The sequence below is a fragment of the Ochotona princeps genome, chromosome 20 (genome assembly GCF_030435755.1).
Source record: "Ochotona princeps isolate mOchPri1 chromosome 20, mOchPri1.hap1, whole genome shotgun sequence".
Taxonomy (NCBI): Eukaryota; Metazoa; Chordata; class Mammalia; order Lagomorpha; family Ochotonidae; genus Ochotona; species Ochotona princeps.
This window is the reverse complement of record NC_080851.1, coordinates 26,451,940-26,466,839: the sequence shown is the minus strand read 5'-3', so window position 1 is coordinate 26,466,839 and position 14,900 is coordinate 26,451,940. Positions and strand designations below refer to the sequence as shown.

At 50.7% G+C, this 14,900-nt stretch overlaps 1 protein-coding gene across 2 annotated transcripts in view; it reads right to left on the bottom strand.

Annotated features, from left to right (window-relative positions):
• The window catches only part of JAZF1 (JAZF zinc finger 1), a 272,664-nt gene extending 258,070 nt beyond the window's left edge, over positions 1–14,594 (bottom strand). Inside the window, exons 1-2 of one of the 2 annotated variants that reach the window (XM_058677982.1) lie at positions 14,470–14,594; positions 13,966–14,113 (exon numbers count right to left, since the gene is read on the bottom strand). In XM_058677982.1, the coding sequence (XP_058533965.1) occupies positions 13,966–14,080 (115 nt within the window). In that variant the 5' untranslated portion in view covers positions 14,081–14,113; positions 14,470–14,594. The remainder of the gene's footprint in view (positions 1–13,965; positions 14,114–14,469) is intronic. The other variant, XM_004582412.4, reaches the window with a different exon arrangement.
• Between the last annotated feature and the right edge of the window lie 306 nt (positions 14,595–14,900).

Genomic DNA, 14,900 nt, shown 5'->3' with positions numbered 1-14,900 from the left:
AAGGGCCACATACCATTTGTGAGGTACCTGAACAAAGATGCCTCAGGAGTAAAGTCTGCAGGTGTAAAAAAAGTAAACAGGCTCACACCACCTCAGGAAAACACCGGCTCCTTTCCACAGTGAAACATTCAGGCTAACATCTCTAGAAAGCTCTTGTGAGGAAGGCAAAACTCTGGTTTATTTTTCATGAAGAGTTCTATTGAATACTACCTCTCAGTTTAAAAATGTACTATGAGGGGGAAACAGTATCTTCAGGCTGCATGGCAGTCATTTTTCTCCCTCCTCTAAGGCACTCATCTCCCTTCTCCGCTCCAACCTGTCTCACTTCTGCCAATGCTCACTGCCCCCAAAATCCAGGCAGGCTTTCACAACACTGGAGAAAACTCTGAAAGAAAAATGAAGATCCCTGAGTTTAAAACTGAATTGCACATTTGTTTAGAAATGTTGTGATTGGGCCTGACATGACGGCTTGATTGGTTAATTCTCCCCTTGCAAGTGATGGCATCCCATACAGCCACCAGTTCATTCCCCAGCTACTCCATTTGCAATCTAGCTCCCTGTTTGTGGCCTGGGAAGACAGTGGAGGGTGGCCCAAAAAGTTCTGGGACTCTGCACCTGCATGGGAGACCTGGAAGAAGCTCTTGGCTCCTGGCTTCAGCTCAACTTGGCTCTGACTGTTGCGGCAATTTGGGGAGTGAATCAGTGGATGGAAGATCTATTTCTCTGTATCTCTGCAAATCTGTTTTTTCAATGAAAATAAATAAATTGTGGCCTAAAAATGTTGTGATTAACAATAATCCTTACTTATCACTTCTGGTTTGCAGTAAAAGAGCCCACACTAAATTTAATTGCAATCACATGAATAATTGTGTTGGTCAAAAAATTTTATTTCAATACAGATTTCAAAGGATGAAGAGCACTTTGCTTTCTGGACTGAAAAAAAAAACATACCTGAGCTGGCACTGTGGTGGCACAGGTCAAGCCACAGCCTGTGCCACCAGCTTTCCATGTGAGAGCTACAAGTCATGTGCCCTGGCCCTGCTTCCACTCCAGCTCTCTGCTAACGCACCCGTGATGCAGAAGGCCCAAATACTGAGGCCCCGCCACACACGTGGGAGACCCAGATGGAATTCCAGGCTCCTGGCTTCACACACACATACACATATAGTCACATACATGCACTTTTTCCTATTTTTCCATTGTTCAGTTGTTATAATCCAAAACCAAACTGCCCCCTTGTGCATGTGCTTAACAGGTTCATCTATTTGAAGGGCTGAGTGCAGAGACAAAGATCTTCCCTCTGTGTCTGGTTTACTCCCCAAACGATCTCAAGTGTCAGAGTTGGGCCAGGCCAAAGTTAGGAGCCAGGAACTCCATCAAGGTCTCCCACATGGGTGGCAGGGTCCCAAGTATTACACCATTACCCGCTGCCTTTCTAGGCACATGGCAGGAAGCTGGATGGAAAGCCGAGGAGCTGAGACTTAAACCAGCACTCCAAGACAGGAAACAGCGTCTCAAGTTACAGCTTACCCTGCTGCATCACAAACAAACCACTCTTTGTATAGTTAAAAAAAAATGTAGCCAGTAACTCTCTAGACTCCAAAAATGTATTTTCTCCTAAACAGAAAATCTTATTGATTAAATGTGGGAGCCACTTTTCTAATCACATGACCTAAAATCTCAAAAACTTAACTCTACATAAACAACATTAAATTAAGGCTGGTATATTTTGAGACAGTGAGAATTTGTGTGTGGAATATTTTAACATCCTCTGGATTCCTGGGACCACTCAGAATGACTTACACAAATAGAACCCAAACCTCTGCTGAGTTTATCAAATATCTCCAAGTAGAAATGTTTAACGAAAACCAGAAACACATAAGGCTGTTTGGATTATTTTTCTTCTGCCATCTTAGGGAAACATGAGGAGGACAGAAGAATCTGAGGATTCTGTGGCACTGGGAAAGTTGTCACAGATGCCAAAATAAATGGTCCAGTCCCGTTGATGCCAACATTCATGGGGTGTGTCCCAGATATGAGCATTTTTAATCAACCCTTATATCAACATTCTGAAATAGTCCTATTCCCAGCCCTGTGTGACCCAGAGAAATGGATTCGCATCATGTAGCCAGTAAGATGGTAGGCAGAGATGCGTCCATAACCCAAGCCTCCAGCCAAAGATGACCAAGAGAGAACTGACCAGCAAACTCACGACACATGCACAGCACTCACGAAGTTCTGAGGGATGTGGGTGCTACCACCCCATTTTAGAGGTGCAGAAAATGAGGCCCAGACAAGTTCTAGAACTTGACAGGAGGTACAGAGCTAGAACTCGAGGAGCCACAAGCTAATTCACTGCTCAGTGCTCCAGCTCAGTGTCTTGGCAACTCACAGCTGCATTATCACTAAAGGTTTTTCTTCTGACAGCTAACGACCTGGACTAGATCAGTGATATTATGCTTCATTCATTCACCAAAAAAGGTTGTTCTCCAAGATGGCAACATAGCGGGAAAGTGCGTGGCCCCTGTGCTGAACGTCTCCCAGGGCAAGTCCGCTGCCTTCACCTCACCTGCCGGACACCGTGGCGTGGCCACACTACACACTGAAGAGGACTAGCTGTGGCTGTAGTTACCACGGGGTAAACCTGGGGACTGCTCCCCAGGATCCAGCAGGAGGACTGCATCTCACAGAATCAGCCCAAGAAAACACCAAAAATTCAAAATGCCAAAGATAGCCTATGGAGGGTACATGGCTTTTGTTGTACTGTAAAGTTAAGACTAGTGTGACATGCAAGTCAGGAGCCAGCTGGACACTTTTGGGATTAAGGTTCATCTTTTTAAAATGTAATAAAAAATTTTTTTTAATAAGTCACATGATTTCGTAAAGCATACCTCTTAAAAAAAGCAGTTGGGCGGGCCCGGCGGCGTAAGTTCTCGCCTTGCACACGCCGGGATTCCTTCCATATGGGCGCCGGTTCTAATCCCGGCTGCTCCACTTCCCATCCAGCTCCCTGCTTGTGGCCTGGGAAAGCAGTGAGGATAGCCCAAAGCTTTGGGACCCTGCACCGGTATGGGAGACACGGAAGAGGTTCCAGGTTCCTGGCTCCGGATTGGTGCAGCACCAGCTGTGTGCTCACTTGGGGAGTGAATTATTGGATGGAAGATATTCCTCTCTGTCTCTCCTCCTCTCTGTATATCTGACTTTGTAATAAAAAATTAATAAATCTTTAAAAAAAAGCAATGGGTCTGGTGCAATAGCCTAGTGGCTAAAGTCCTTGCCTTGCACACACCAGGATCCCATGTGGGCGCCAGTCTACTTCCCATTCAGCTCCCTGACTGTCCTGGGAAAGTAGCAGAGGACAGCCCAAAGCCTTGGGACCCTGCACCTGTATGGAAGATCTGGAAGAAGCTCCTGGCTTCTGGTTTTGGATATGCTCAGCTCTGGCCATTGTGGCCACTTGGAGAGTGAATCATTGGATGGAAGCTTTTTCTGTCTCTCCTCTCTGTAAATCTGACTTTCCAATAAAAGTAATCAAATGTTTAGAAAACAACAACAATCTACAGCTGATGATTCTGCACGATACCATCTATATTGCAAGAGCTTCCTTGCTAGGAGGAAGGTATTCAGGGTTTGTTCTGCATGCCATCATTCACCCGCACTTCATTGAAACCCATGGCCTACCATTAATATCTCTTTTAGTGACTGGGTGGAGTACTTGGTTGTGTATTGTTGTGGGCTAAGGGGTTTGTTAGCACTGATTAAGCTGAGCAGTAACAGGAAATGGGCTTGCAGCTAAAAGCACCTGGACTAATGGGACTCACTGGCATCCTATTGTTTGGCTAAAGGACTTGGGAGGGAAGAGTATAAAAGGAGTAATAAAGAGAGACTTCTCATAGACTTCCACCATCACTGGTCTCAGGTCAGGTCGGTGCTTCATCCCCAGAGCCTCACCCTGTCCACGTTACTGGCTCCACTGGCCGCAGCAGTGTATGTTTTAAACACATTGATATTCATTGGCACAAGACAGATTTCACATGAAAATAATCATTCCCAGTCTGTCCCCATTATACCAGGAGTAGGAAAGTATCTGCTGGCAAACAGCCCAGGTGCCCTCTGGCAACATTGGGCTGGAGCAGAGGAATAGCCACCCTTTTCCGGTAAAGCTGGGACTCGCCAGTTTGCCAGCTGCTCCCAGTTACACTGAACTTGACCAAGTGGCTCCCCCATTGTATCTTGGAGGCATCTGAGGTTGAGACTCTGAGGCTTCTTGGGAAGGGCCTTTCTCCTGTAAATCCAGACTGGGATGGGAGCATATCTTTAAGCCTGTTCTTAGTATTCCCCCGGGAAGATGAAAACTTACATGGCTTTGGGGAAACTCCATGATCCTCATCATAATGCTACTATATGAACAATGGGTGTCCAACCTGGGCCACCTAGCTGAGGCCCACCTGTGCACTGTCAGATCGCAGCACTGCCGGTGCCTGAAAGAGAAGCTCTAGGGGCACAGTCCCAGTGCCTGGAATTTCTGCAGGTTCATCCAAGCAAGCCTTGTAAAAAACCACTGATGTGAGCTCTACTGGTACACCAACTTACAACTCAGAAAGGCTGACTTCCACAAGTCAAGGAAAAGAATCAATCTCATTCTCTTACCCTGTGCTTCAGGTAACAACAAAGACACCGCCATCTTTCCAGGGACTGACAAAATGCAGTTCCCTTGATTCTAACACACAAAGGTAAGTATAACTCCACATCACTGGAGCCAATCGTTGGTCTGACACCTGCATGTGGCACCAGAAGGGCATGTGGGAGTCCGGTGACTAATAGGGAGTTTTCAATCCAGGAAGGACATGCACTAAGCCACAGGAGTTTATATCACACATCTCGGCCATCAAGCTGAGCTGGCACCAAACTCCAGATGTCTGGTATCAGAAAGCTCCCATGAGAAGATGCATTCAGCATAGCATTACTCACACTAGCTTGCCTATGGCACCTCAGCTTCTAACATTGTGGCCAAACTATGATAATAAGTGTTTCATCAAGGTGAAAAAGCTGCTAAATGTACCGCTTAACAGAGAAAAGATGTTCCCATTGGTAGCAATGGGGAAAAAAATCCCATATATAGATATATATAAATTTTTATACCTGAGGTTTTTAACTATAAATATCCACCTATACATATGCTTTATAAATAAATGCATGTGTGCAACCTGGCAGACAATGAACAGGGTTTTCTTTAGACGACCAAGAAGGGAAGTCAAGTAAGGACTGACTATCTATTCTTCGTGACCCAAGAACACTCACTCTGGCTCCTGCCAAAATGGAGATATTAAGAGTTATCCTTCAAGTGCATACTTATTAGTACAAGACCGAGCCTTCAAGTGAATGGTCATTCATCTTTTCCCTGCTTGCAGCTCATTAAAAAAACAAAAAAAAAAAGGACTGGCACGCATTTGGCACCTGCACCCCACACTGAAGAATGTGTGGTTTGAGTCCCAGGTACTCCATTTCTGATTCAGCTTCCTGCTAGCGTACATCCTGAGAGGTGGCAATTAACAGCTCGAGGACTTGCATCCCTGCCACCCGCCTGGGACACCTGGATGGAGTTTTGGTCTTCTGGCGTCGGACTGATCTGGTCCTTGCTGATACGGGCATTTGGGGATGAAAGTTCTCTGTTTCTCTCGGTCTTTCAAATAATTTTTTTAAATGTAGATGAAAATTACCACAACATTCCAGTGCTTAACTGCATGGGAAAAGTAAAATTTTCTTTAGCTGATTTAGCATTCAAAATGAAAGGCATTTTTAAAAGCACACACACTGTCATGCATTTCTAACACTTCTGTCTTCCGACATTCAGATTCTAAATATACATTTGCAATTGAACACATTAATCACATCAGCACAAAACAAATCGACAACCTATCACAAAACAAAATGTATTTCTTCAGTATCCAGGGCATGTGAAGATTTAAAGGCAGGGTCAAACATGCAGGAAAGAGAGAACACACAATCACGCAGAGTGTGAGGCAAAACCAGAAGAAGCAAGGGTTGTAATGGTCTTAGTAGCATTGTCCCCTCTCAGATTCCAGTCTACAACACAAGGATACTGGCCTCCAACGGTCCCAGGCAAGGCTCTTTCATCAAGTGTCCTCAGCCTGTTCCAGTCTGGAGGCATCACCGCTACCACCCATGGGAGCCATCAGGCTGGAAAACAACTGTCAGCATGCATTTCTACAACCGTCAAGACGGGAGATGTTTTCAAGGTATATGATCTCTACTGGAAACCATCTTTTACAGAACGTGGAGGCACTTGCCAACACTGTGACTTTAAGCAGCATTGCCTACCTGCACATTTCAGTTATATGTCTGCAACGGGAGGGGACACACCTACGGAAAGCAACAGAAGTGTGTGCAACCAACAGGGATGGTCCCTAAAGGGTGGCGGGAAGCAGGAGAAAGGAGGAACTACAGAAGTCCCACTCTGGAGGCTTGAGGCAGAGGGTTTCCTTCAGCTGCCCACGCTGGCTACCTCTGGATGCCGTGCAGGCTCTCAACCTCGCCTGCCTCTGTGTCCGGGGCCTTTCTGGCCACCATGGAAGGGAGTAGCGGAAAAGCTGCAACCAAGCCCAGGGTGAGGACAGAGAGCAGGGCACAGAGGCAAGCCTTTCATGCACTCGTTTACTCATTCAGTCATTCCTTCTTCCCGTGGCCAGGAGCCTTGGGGGGATGTTCCAGGCACAGTGCCTCTTTCTAATCCTGACTTATTCAAATAAAACCAGGTCACAGGAAAAGACCACGTTGGAAGCCGCTGGTCTGGACACCACTTTCCCGGTCCACCGCGGCAGGGGTTTGGTGGGCATTTGAAGTGCCTGTGGCCACACAGAAAGTAGACAGAGGCTGCAATACCAAGGCCATGCATACCGGCTCTTCTCAGTCTCTCCCAGAGAGGGCCAATGTGTTCACAAGGCAGTCGAATGCACAGGAACAGCCCTCCGAAGAGTGGAGCACAGCTCAGATTCTGTCAACTTCCAGTACAGATTGTCACAGCAGGATGACAAGCACACTTGTTTAGCAAGCATGCCAATGTCAGGGAATTGCATGATGTCATGTTGTAGACGAGCATTTGACAGAGCTCGCTTAGCCCTCCCTCACCACCCGCCGAGGTGGGGGCTGGGAGCATGCTCATTTTACAGAGGTGGTGAGGTTGTCGCCCACCAGATGGCTGACTGGAGGGAGGCAGAAGCTCATGCCCACCCCCAAGCAGGACGGGCTCCCTGCACGGCTTCTCAACTCACGCACCCTGCAAGAGTTCAGTGGAGATTCCCTTGTGTCTGGGTAAGTGTTACACTGCTGGAAGAACAGAAGCCAATAGCTGGTGGGCAGTCTGAACATGGTTCATGCTACCTCGGCATTACAGTACCCTGTTCTTTAAAGTTAAATCTGCAGGGGAAGTGGGGAGGTGGTAATGAGTGGACTGCTGCCACTCACTTACTGGGCTTCATGGGCTAAGGTCAGGGGGTACCTAGCACTTTTGAAGTGGGAAGAGCTGAAGCTGTGGACTTTCCTGGGCCAGACCAAAGCACCTGCTGGTGTGCAAGAGCTGGAGCTGGAGATGGGATGGTTGAGGAACCAGGAGAGCCAGTGCTGGGACTCCCGGGGCCAGGCAGCAGCACCCACTATGGAGACAGCCCACCAGTGGCTTTTGGCATTGGCAAGCAGCAAGTCTTCATCTCATGATGGCCTCAAACATCTGAGAATCTCTGATCTCAGGGACCAGGGCCTCTGGGTGTGTGGTCTGGCCTCGGTGCGCACACTGCGTGATGACACCATCTACAGTGCTGACTCCATGCTGATGTCATGAACCCACTGCTCTTGCTAAGCCCACGCAGACTGGTAATGCGGAGGGAGAGGAGGATCTCTTCCTGTAGACACAGAGCAGAAGGCAGAACATTTTCCCTTCTCTCACCCTTCCCCTCCTGATCCTCTCCACCCCTAAACATGCCCACATACACCTGTGATCTCCTCACCTTTTAAGTAAGCTTTTAAAAATGTGTTTCCAAAAAAGAGTTCAATTTGTTTCCAAAGAAGACACACAGGCAAACTGCATGATAAGGAGGGCCTCCCCAGGCTCTTCACCTCAGTGGGCCATCCGATACGAGCTTGGCTCTGCACACCTGTCTGCAACTCCAATGTCAGCAGTCACAGGGACCAAGGAGAGTTACAGCCCTCTCCTGTGCCCCAGTGTGTTTGCCTCTAAAGCGGGAAGAGTGAGGGACTACTGAATACAGTTCACTGTGGTCAGGTGTCGCTTCACTACCAGGGGATTTCATTGCTATGCAAACATCACAGAATGTACTCACACAAGTCAAGCTGGCCCCCTTGTCACCAGGCACTATAATCTCAAGGAACCACCGCCTCACATGAAGTGCGTCATGATCGAAGCATCCATCATATGGGGTGCATAAGTATACCTGTATTTACTACACCATGCTGGTCTTTGAGGAAGATACCCGAATGTGTGCTCAATGTGTTGGAATCAAATTTGCCTTACTCTAATTCATCTTTCCAGAAACTTTGATCATTATGAACCTGATCTATAAGATGAAGCGCTATCAATTCACTACCTGAGTTTTAGAGATGAAAACTGCAAAAAGACTAGCAGCCACAAGGAAGTGCTGGCAAAACACAAGCCACATGTGGTCCCTCTCAGGGCCCTGCAGGAAATCTGCATGGTCAGCCAAACTGAGGCCCCTACCACCTGGGAAAGGTGCCAAATGACCCGTAGCTTCAGTAGCCTCCCAAGATCTAGTGATCATGCCATCACACACCTGTGCTCCAGTTCAAGAGGCACACTCCTGCTGGGGGTCTTGGTACCTGCTTCCCGGCTGGGACCAAATGGGCTCACAGGGAATTCTCTCACCTCCTGGCACCCAGATAACACCCCACCCCCTCTTCCTCCCAGGCCACCTTACTCTACTCTTACTTTTCAGCATCACCAACTCCCTTCCAAGATGCTGTTCATTTTACATCATTAGCTTCAAGGGGAATATCAGCTCCCCAAAGACCGGGCACTTTATTTCCTTTCCCAAAACGCATCAAGGGTCTGGAACTGGACTTGGCACACGGCAGGTGCTCACAGACACCAATGCAGGAATCCATTCAAAGTGCAGAGGTCCTTGGGCAAACAACCCCAGCAGTCATGCCAGGTAAGAATGCTTCAATGGCTGTCTCTGAAACTGCATGGCCAACAACTCCACGGCACCAGGATGCAGGGTCTAGCCAGGCATGTCGGAGGAACATGACCTTCAGTGCTAAATATAGTGCTCTTGGTGTTCCAGGAGCCCCAGACACCTGTTTCACGTCACCTCTCTAGGACGTCCATGCCAACACTCTTTCTGCAAGCCCAAGAGTTTACTCACAGGAAGCAGCACCAGGGTTCTGAATGAAATGGCAGCAAAGCCACAGAGAAGTGCTTCACAGAGCTGTAGGGCTTGCAGGCAAGTGAGGGAGAGGGCCAGGACTCAACTGGACATGCGGGAGCCCAGGGAGCTCTGCTTTTGAGCAAGGAAATGCACATAGCAACATGGCATGCTCCCTCTACCCAGGGCAAGGAGTAAAACGTTGGGGGGGAAATCATACTTCCCTTGAATCTGAAATACGAATTCCTATTTCCTTACAGGAAAGGAAAAAAGGTTAAAAACAATAACTGGGCCCAGTGTGATGGCTCAGTGGCTAAATCCTTGCCTTGCACACTCATGATCCCATATGGCTGCCAGTTTGTGTCCTAGCTGCTCCACTTCCCTTCTAGCTCCATGACTGTTGCCTGGGAAAGCAGTAGAGGATGGCCCAAAGCCTTGGGACCCTGTACCTACACAGGAGACCTGGCAGAAGGTTTCAGATCAGCTCAGCTCTGGCCATTGCAGCTACTTGGGGAGTGAACCAGGAGACTGAAAGATCTTTCTCTGTCTCTCCTTCTCTCTGTAAATCTGCCTTTCCAATATAAATAAATAAATAAATAATAGACCTTAAAAAATAACTAAAGATATGGTATAATATTAAGACAACACAGCTTAATGCACTTAATCAGAATTAAACACGTTACAGCTATAACAAAAACTACAGGACCTAAAAACTAAAGGTCTGAAAAGATTTGTCAAGAAAGAACACACCACGTTCTCCAAACCCTTCACTCCAGCACTGCTGAAGGATGCCAACCACCTGTCACATGGTAAAGAATCATTGTACCTCAAGGTGGTACCATGGTGGACATTCTCACGGATGCTAAGAACAGCAATCCTGGAACAAATCAAAGGCAGAGATAACACATCTCTAGGCCTTTCCATCAATCTTTCTTTCCCCCTAAAGAGTTACTTACCTGAAAGGCAGAGCCAGAGAGAGAGGTGGGCTCATTCCTAATGGCTTCTATGGTTATGACTCAAGTGATTCTGGCAGAAGCCAAGAGCGTCTTCCGGGTCTCCCCTGTGGGCACAGAGGCCCGAGCACATGGGCCACCTTCCTCAGAAACAGAGCAGCCAAACCCGCAACTGATGCTCACATGGTTGAGATTCTTAAATCGCAGGCAGTGGCTCAACCTGCTATGCTATAATGCTGGCCCCTATTTTTAAAAATTGTTAATCCTTTTAGTGTGGCCACTTTAAGACACATGAAACCAGTGAGCCAATCACTAAAAACTACTGTCCAATTAGCTGCAGCAACGCACAGATGAATCACAAGCCGTCGCCACCGTAACAACATGAGGGCTTTCAGAAGTTCACGGAAAACGGAATTAAAAGTCTACTTTTGGTAAAAATGAATAAATAAATAAAATTGTTTCAGTAATTTGTGGAAAACACATATGATGGAGAAAAATGTGTGCATTTCAAAAGCCTCTCATATCATAATAAACTCATACTTTTAATTTCATTTTTTCATGTTCAGAGAACATATAGAACTTCATTGCATCAGAAGCATGTTCCTCACACTACCTCCTCACTAGGATGCTTTTCATTTCTTTTTATCCCCCCCTCCCTTTTCTGTCAGCAGGGAATTTCACATTTTCAGGTTTATACGTTCTAACGACTTGTACATCAGCTCGAGGACTGCAGAGGCCCACACCATCAGGCCTCTGGCCTTCCCTCTGCCAGCTTCTCCTGGCTCCTCCCCTCCAGCCCCTACACGCCCTTAGCTCCTCCTGCACGCAGGGCCGCCCTTGACTGGAAGGGGCCTCTTGTCTGCTGAGGTGCGTGCTGCAGTTCAAGTGAGCCTCTTCGTCCTGGGAATTTCAACTGTTTGCTCACGGTCTCATGCACTTGTCATAAAGCTGACTGGCTCCAACCGGGTCCCAAGGCATCATGGGGAGCTGTGCCACACAGTTCTCCTAACCCATAGCTATGGGTTCTACATTCACATTTTCCAATACCCACACTTACCAAAAGAAGAACACTAGGCCTTCGAGCAGTGACATATTAGTACTGAAAAGTTGAGCTTCAGGAAATTTATGGAATCCTTAACTCTCTTTTACAATGTACACTCTTAAAATAATGCTGGGGATATTGCAATAGCATAGCACACTAATCCTCCACCTGCAGAGCTGGTGGCATCTCACAGAGGCAGCGGTTCTAGACCCGGCTGTTCTTCCCATTCAGCTCCTGCTTATGACCTGGGAAAGCAGCTGAAGATGGCTCAAGTTCTTGGGTACCTGCACCCAAGTAGGAGACCTGGAAGAAGCTCTCTGCTCTGGCCATTTTGGCCATTTGGGGAATGAAACAATGGGTGGGAGATCTCCAACCGTCTCTGTTTCTCTCTGTAAATCTGCTTTTTAAACAAAAATAAATGCTTTTTTAAAAAGTCTACAAATTAAAAAACTCTTAGTTAATTTGCCAAGATTTGCTTTTAAATCATTCAGTGATAAACTAAATCCTCAAGAAGGATAACTGTCTTTTAAATATGTGAATAAATCTGATTTCTATTCTAACTAGCTAGTCCAAGTAAGCAGGCAATGAGGTAAAATTATTACTCAACTTCCCCAAATTATAGTTTATCCTGAAATAACTGTTCATCAGAGTGAATGGGGGATGCAATGACAGCCTTCCCCTAAGTCAGGAGAAGCTCACGGTTTTTAAGAGACATTTATATAATACATATGTATTATTTTACGACTGAACCCAAGGGGAAGAACTTGACCCCCCCCCATCTCGCCTGGAGCTTTAGGCGTTTGCTGGGGTGGGACTTCACTGTAAACTACCATCAGGACAAGTGCGATCTGTCCCCCCAAGCCGGGTCAGTTGCCACTACTCCAGCGGGTCATGAATCAGCACATCCGTGTCTCTGTGCAGGACAGCTGCGCACTGCTTCCTTCACACTTTAATCAGAGAAGCAAGAAGCAACTAAACGGGCGGGGCTCACCCCCTCAAAGTCTCTAAACCTGGACAATCCCTCATCAAGAGGATCTTGCGAAAAAGGCATTTGGACAGTCGTTGATTTCTGCTTCTTTCACACAGCGGATGGCCCACCTCACTCCATTCTAAGCAGGCATCTATGAGGCACCCACTGTGTGCACGCATGACACGAATCCAAGGAGCCTGGTGCTCTGCCTCGTTTGATTCGTGCACAGATATACAGGCGGTTGCGATTTCCTCTCAACTTTGCAGAAACGTGAGCCGCATCCAAGGCATTGATCCATGCGGGTTGGTTACAGGTTCTGAGGATGGAACAGCCGCAATGAGGCACACCGTGGCCCTTCACCTTCCAGCCCACGCACACAACTCCCGCATGCCGCCCACACCTTCGCAGGTGGCTGGCTCGCCCGGGCCACAGCAGCCCAACCCACGTCCCTTCCCAAATGTGTCAAGGTGTAACAGGGACTTGAGCGAAGCTGAAAACTTGTTAAGAGGTGGGGGGGGGGGGAGGTGCTGAGGGGTGGGGGGGATGTTCAGGGCGTGCAGGGAAAGCCAGAGCTGGGCCTCGCGGTACATCCCCACCCCCACCTCGGGTCCCCCACTCCGCGCCAGGGGATGGGGACGGAGGGGAGGTGGGAGGGCACGCCGCGCAGGCCTCCGCCTAGCCCTGGGCGCAGTCGGCGAACCTCGGGCCTAGGACCATTTGCAAGGCAAATCGTATAGCCGGGACGCATTTACATAGCCGGTCACCAGCCCCAGAGGGAAAAGGGCTCTCCCGCAGACGCAGCCGCAGGGGCCTCCGAGGCCACCCGGCCTGGCGGCGCTGGGCGCGGCCCGCGGGCACACCCGGAACCTCAGCCCGCAGCGTCCCGGCCGCGTCCGCGCCAGGCCAAGGACAGGGGCTGGAGGAGGGTGGGGTACGTGCCCCGGCGGCGGTGGCCGCCCCACGACTCGGAAACCCCGGGCAGCCCAGGGCGAGCTGCCGGTCCTCGGCCGGCCCCACGGCACCCTCCCGACGCACCACACCTAGCAACGGGCGCTGACAGGACGCAGTGGCAGCGGCGGCGGTGGGAGGAGGAAGCGGAATGGCTGCCGCGGTGGAGCCACCCCCGCCCCCTCCCGCCCCGTCCCGCTCCCACCTCCCAGCGGCTGCAGCCGCCGCCGAGCCCTGACAGCTCGAGCCGGGGCGGAAGCGGCAGGCGGCGTGCAGCGCCCGCCCCCCGGGCCAACTAACTCCGCGCCTCAGCCCGGCGCCGCCGGCCGGCCGCATCCCCACCGCGCACGCCCCGCCGAGCACCCGCCTCAGCCCGGCCAGCCGCACCTCGGGGTGCCCGCCCCCTCCCCCACCCCGCGTCTCCGCATCCCGCCGCCCCCCACCTCCGGGGCGCGCGCGCGCACACACACACACACACACACACACACACATATACACCCTCCCCGCCCCTCCGCCGCCGCTCTCCCCGCCACCCTTGGCCATGCTGGGGATTCTGCCCCCACCGACCCACCCACCCCCACCCCGGGCAGGAGTTTCTGCGCGCCCGGCACCCCCGACCACCCCCGAGCCATTTACCGATGTGGTTGTCCTCGATGTGCTCGATGAGGTCGGCCAGGGTGGGGAAGTGGAGTCCGCAGCCCCCGAAGCGGCAGGTATTGGAGAAGAAGGAGGCGGCGGCGATGCCTGTCATGGTGCTACATCGAGAGCCCCCCTGGTGTCGGCTCTGTGAGCGCCGGGCGGGCGGGCAGGCAGGCAGGCGTGCGGGCGGAGAGAGGGAGGGAAGGAGGGAGGGAGGGAAGGAGGCCGGGTGGGGTGAGGAGAGGAGGGGCTGGGGGAAGGGGAGAGAGGCGGGCAGAGGGGAGCGGAGAGGACGGGACGGAGGGAGAGGGGCCGAGAGAGCGCCGGACGGCGAGCGAGCGCCGAGGCACCGGCGAGGCGGAGGGGAGCGGCGGCGGCGGCGGCGTCGGGAGCGCCGGGGGGAGGGGTGCGGAGGCCGCCGCAGCTGGGCGGAGGGAGAACCGGGCGCGCGGCCACAGCTGTGCGGGGCCCCGACCTCGGCGAGCGCGAGCGCGGCCTCACCTGGGAGCGCCCAACCCACAACTTGACCGCGCCCGGCCTGCCCTTGGCGGCGGCCCGTGCTACGTGCGCTGTGCCGAGAGCCTCCTGGCCCGTGGACACTGCGCCTCCTGGTAGAGCGAGGCGCAAGGTTGTTCTTTACGCGCAGCGGCCACTGAGGAGCGCCCGGGTCCCCCACCTCCCCGCGGCGGGGGGCGGGGGGGAGGGGGCGGGACACGTTGTCCCACCTGGCCACCTGTCTGGGTAAGACCCTGAGTGACATTCACGGGGGACCCGGGGAGGATCTGGGTAACGTAATTATGTGCATCTTATTCTTGAAACCTTCCTTAAAAAAAAAAAAAGTTCCTGTTCCCTAGAGGTGTGTAGGCACTAATTGATTTTAATGAACCTTCCCTCTAGGCCAGAAGAAGAAAATCTTAGCTTTATTTAAATTT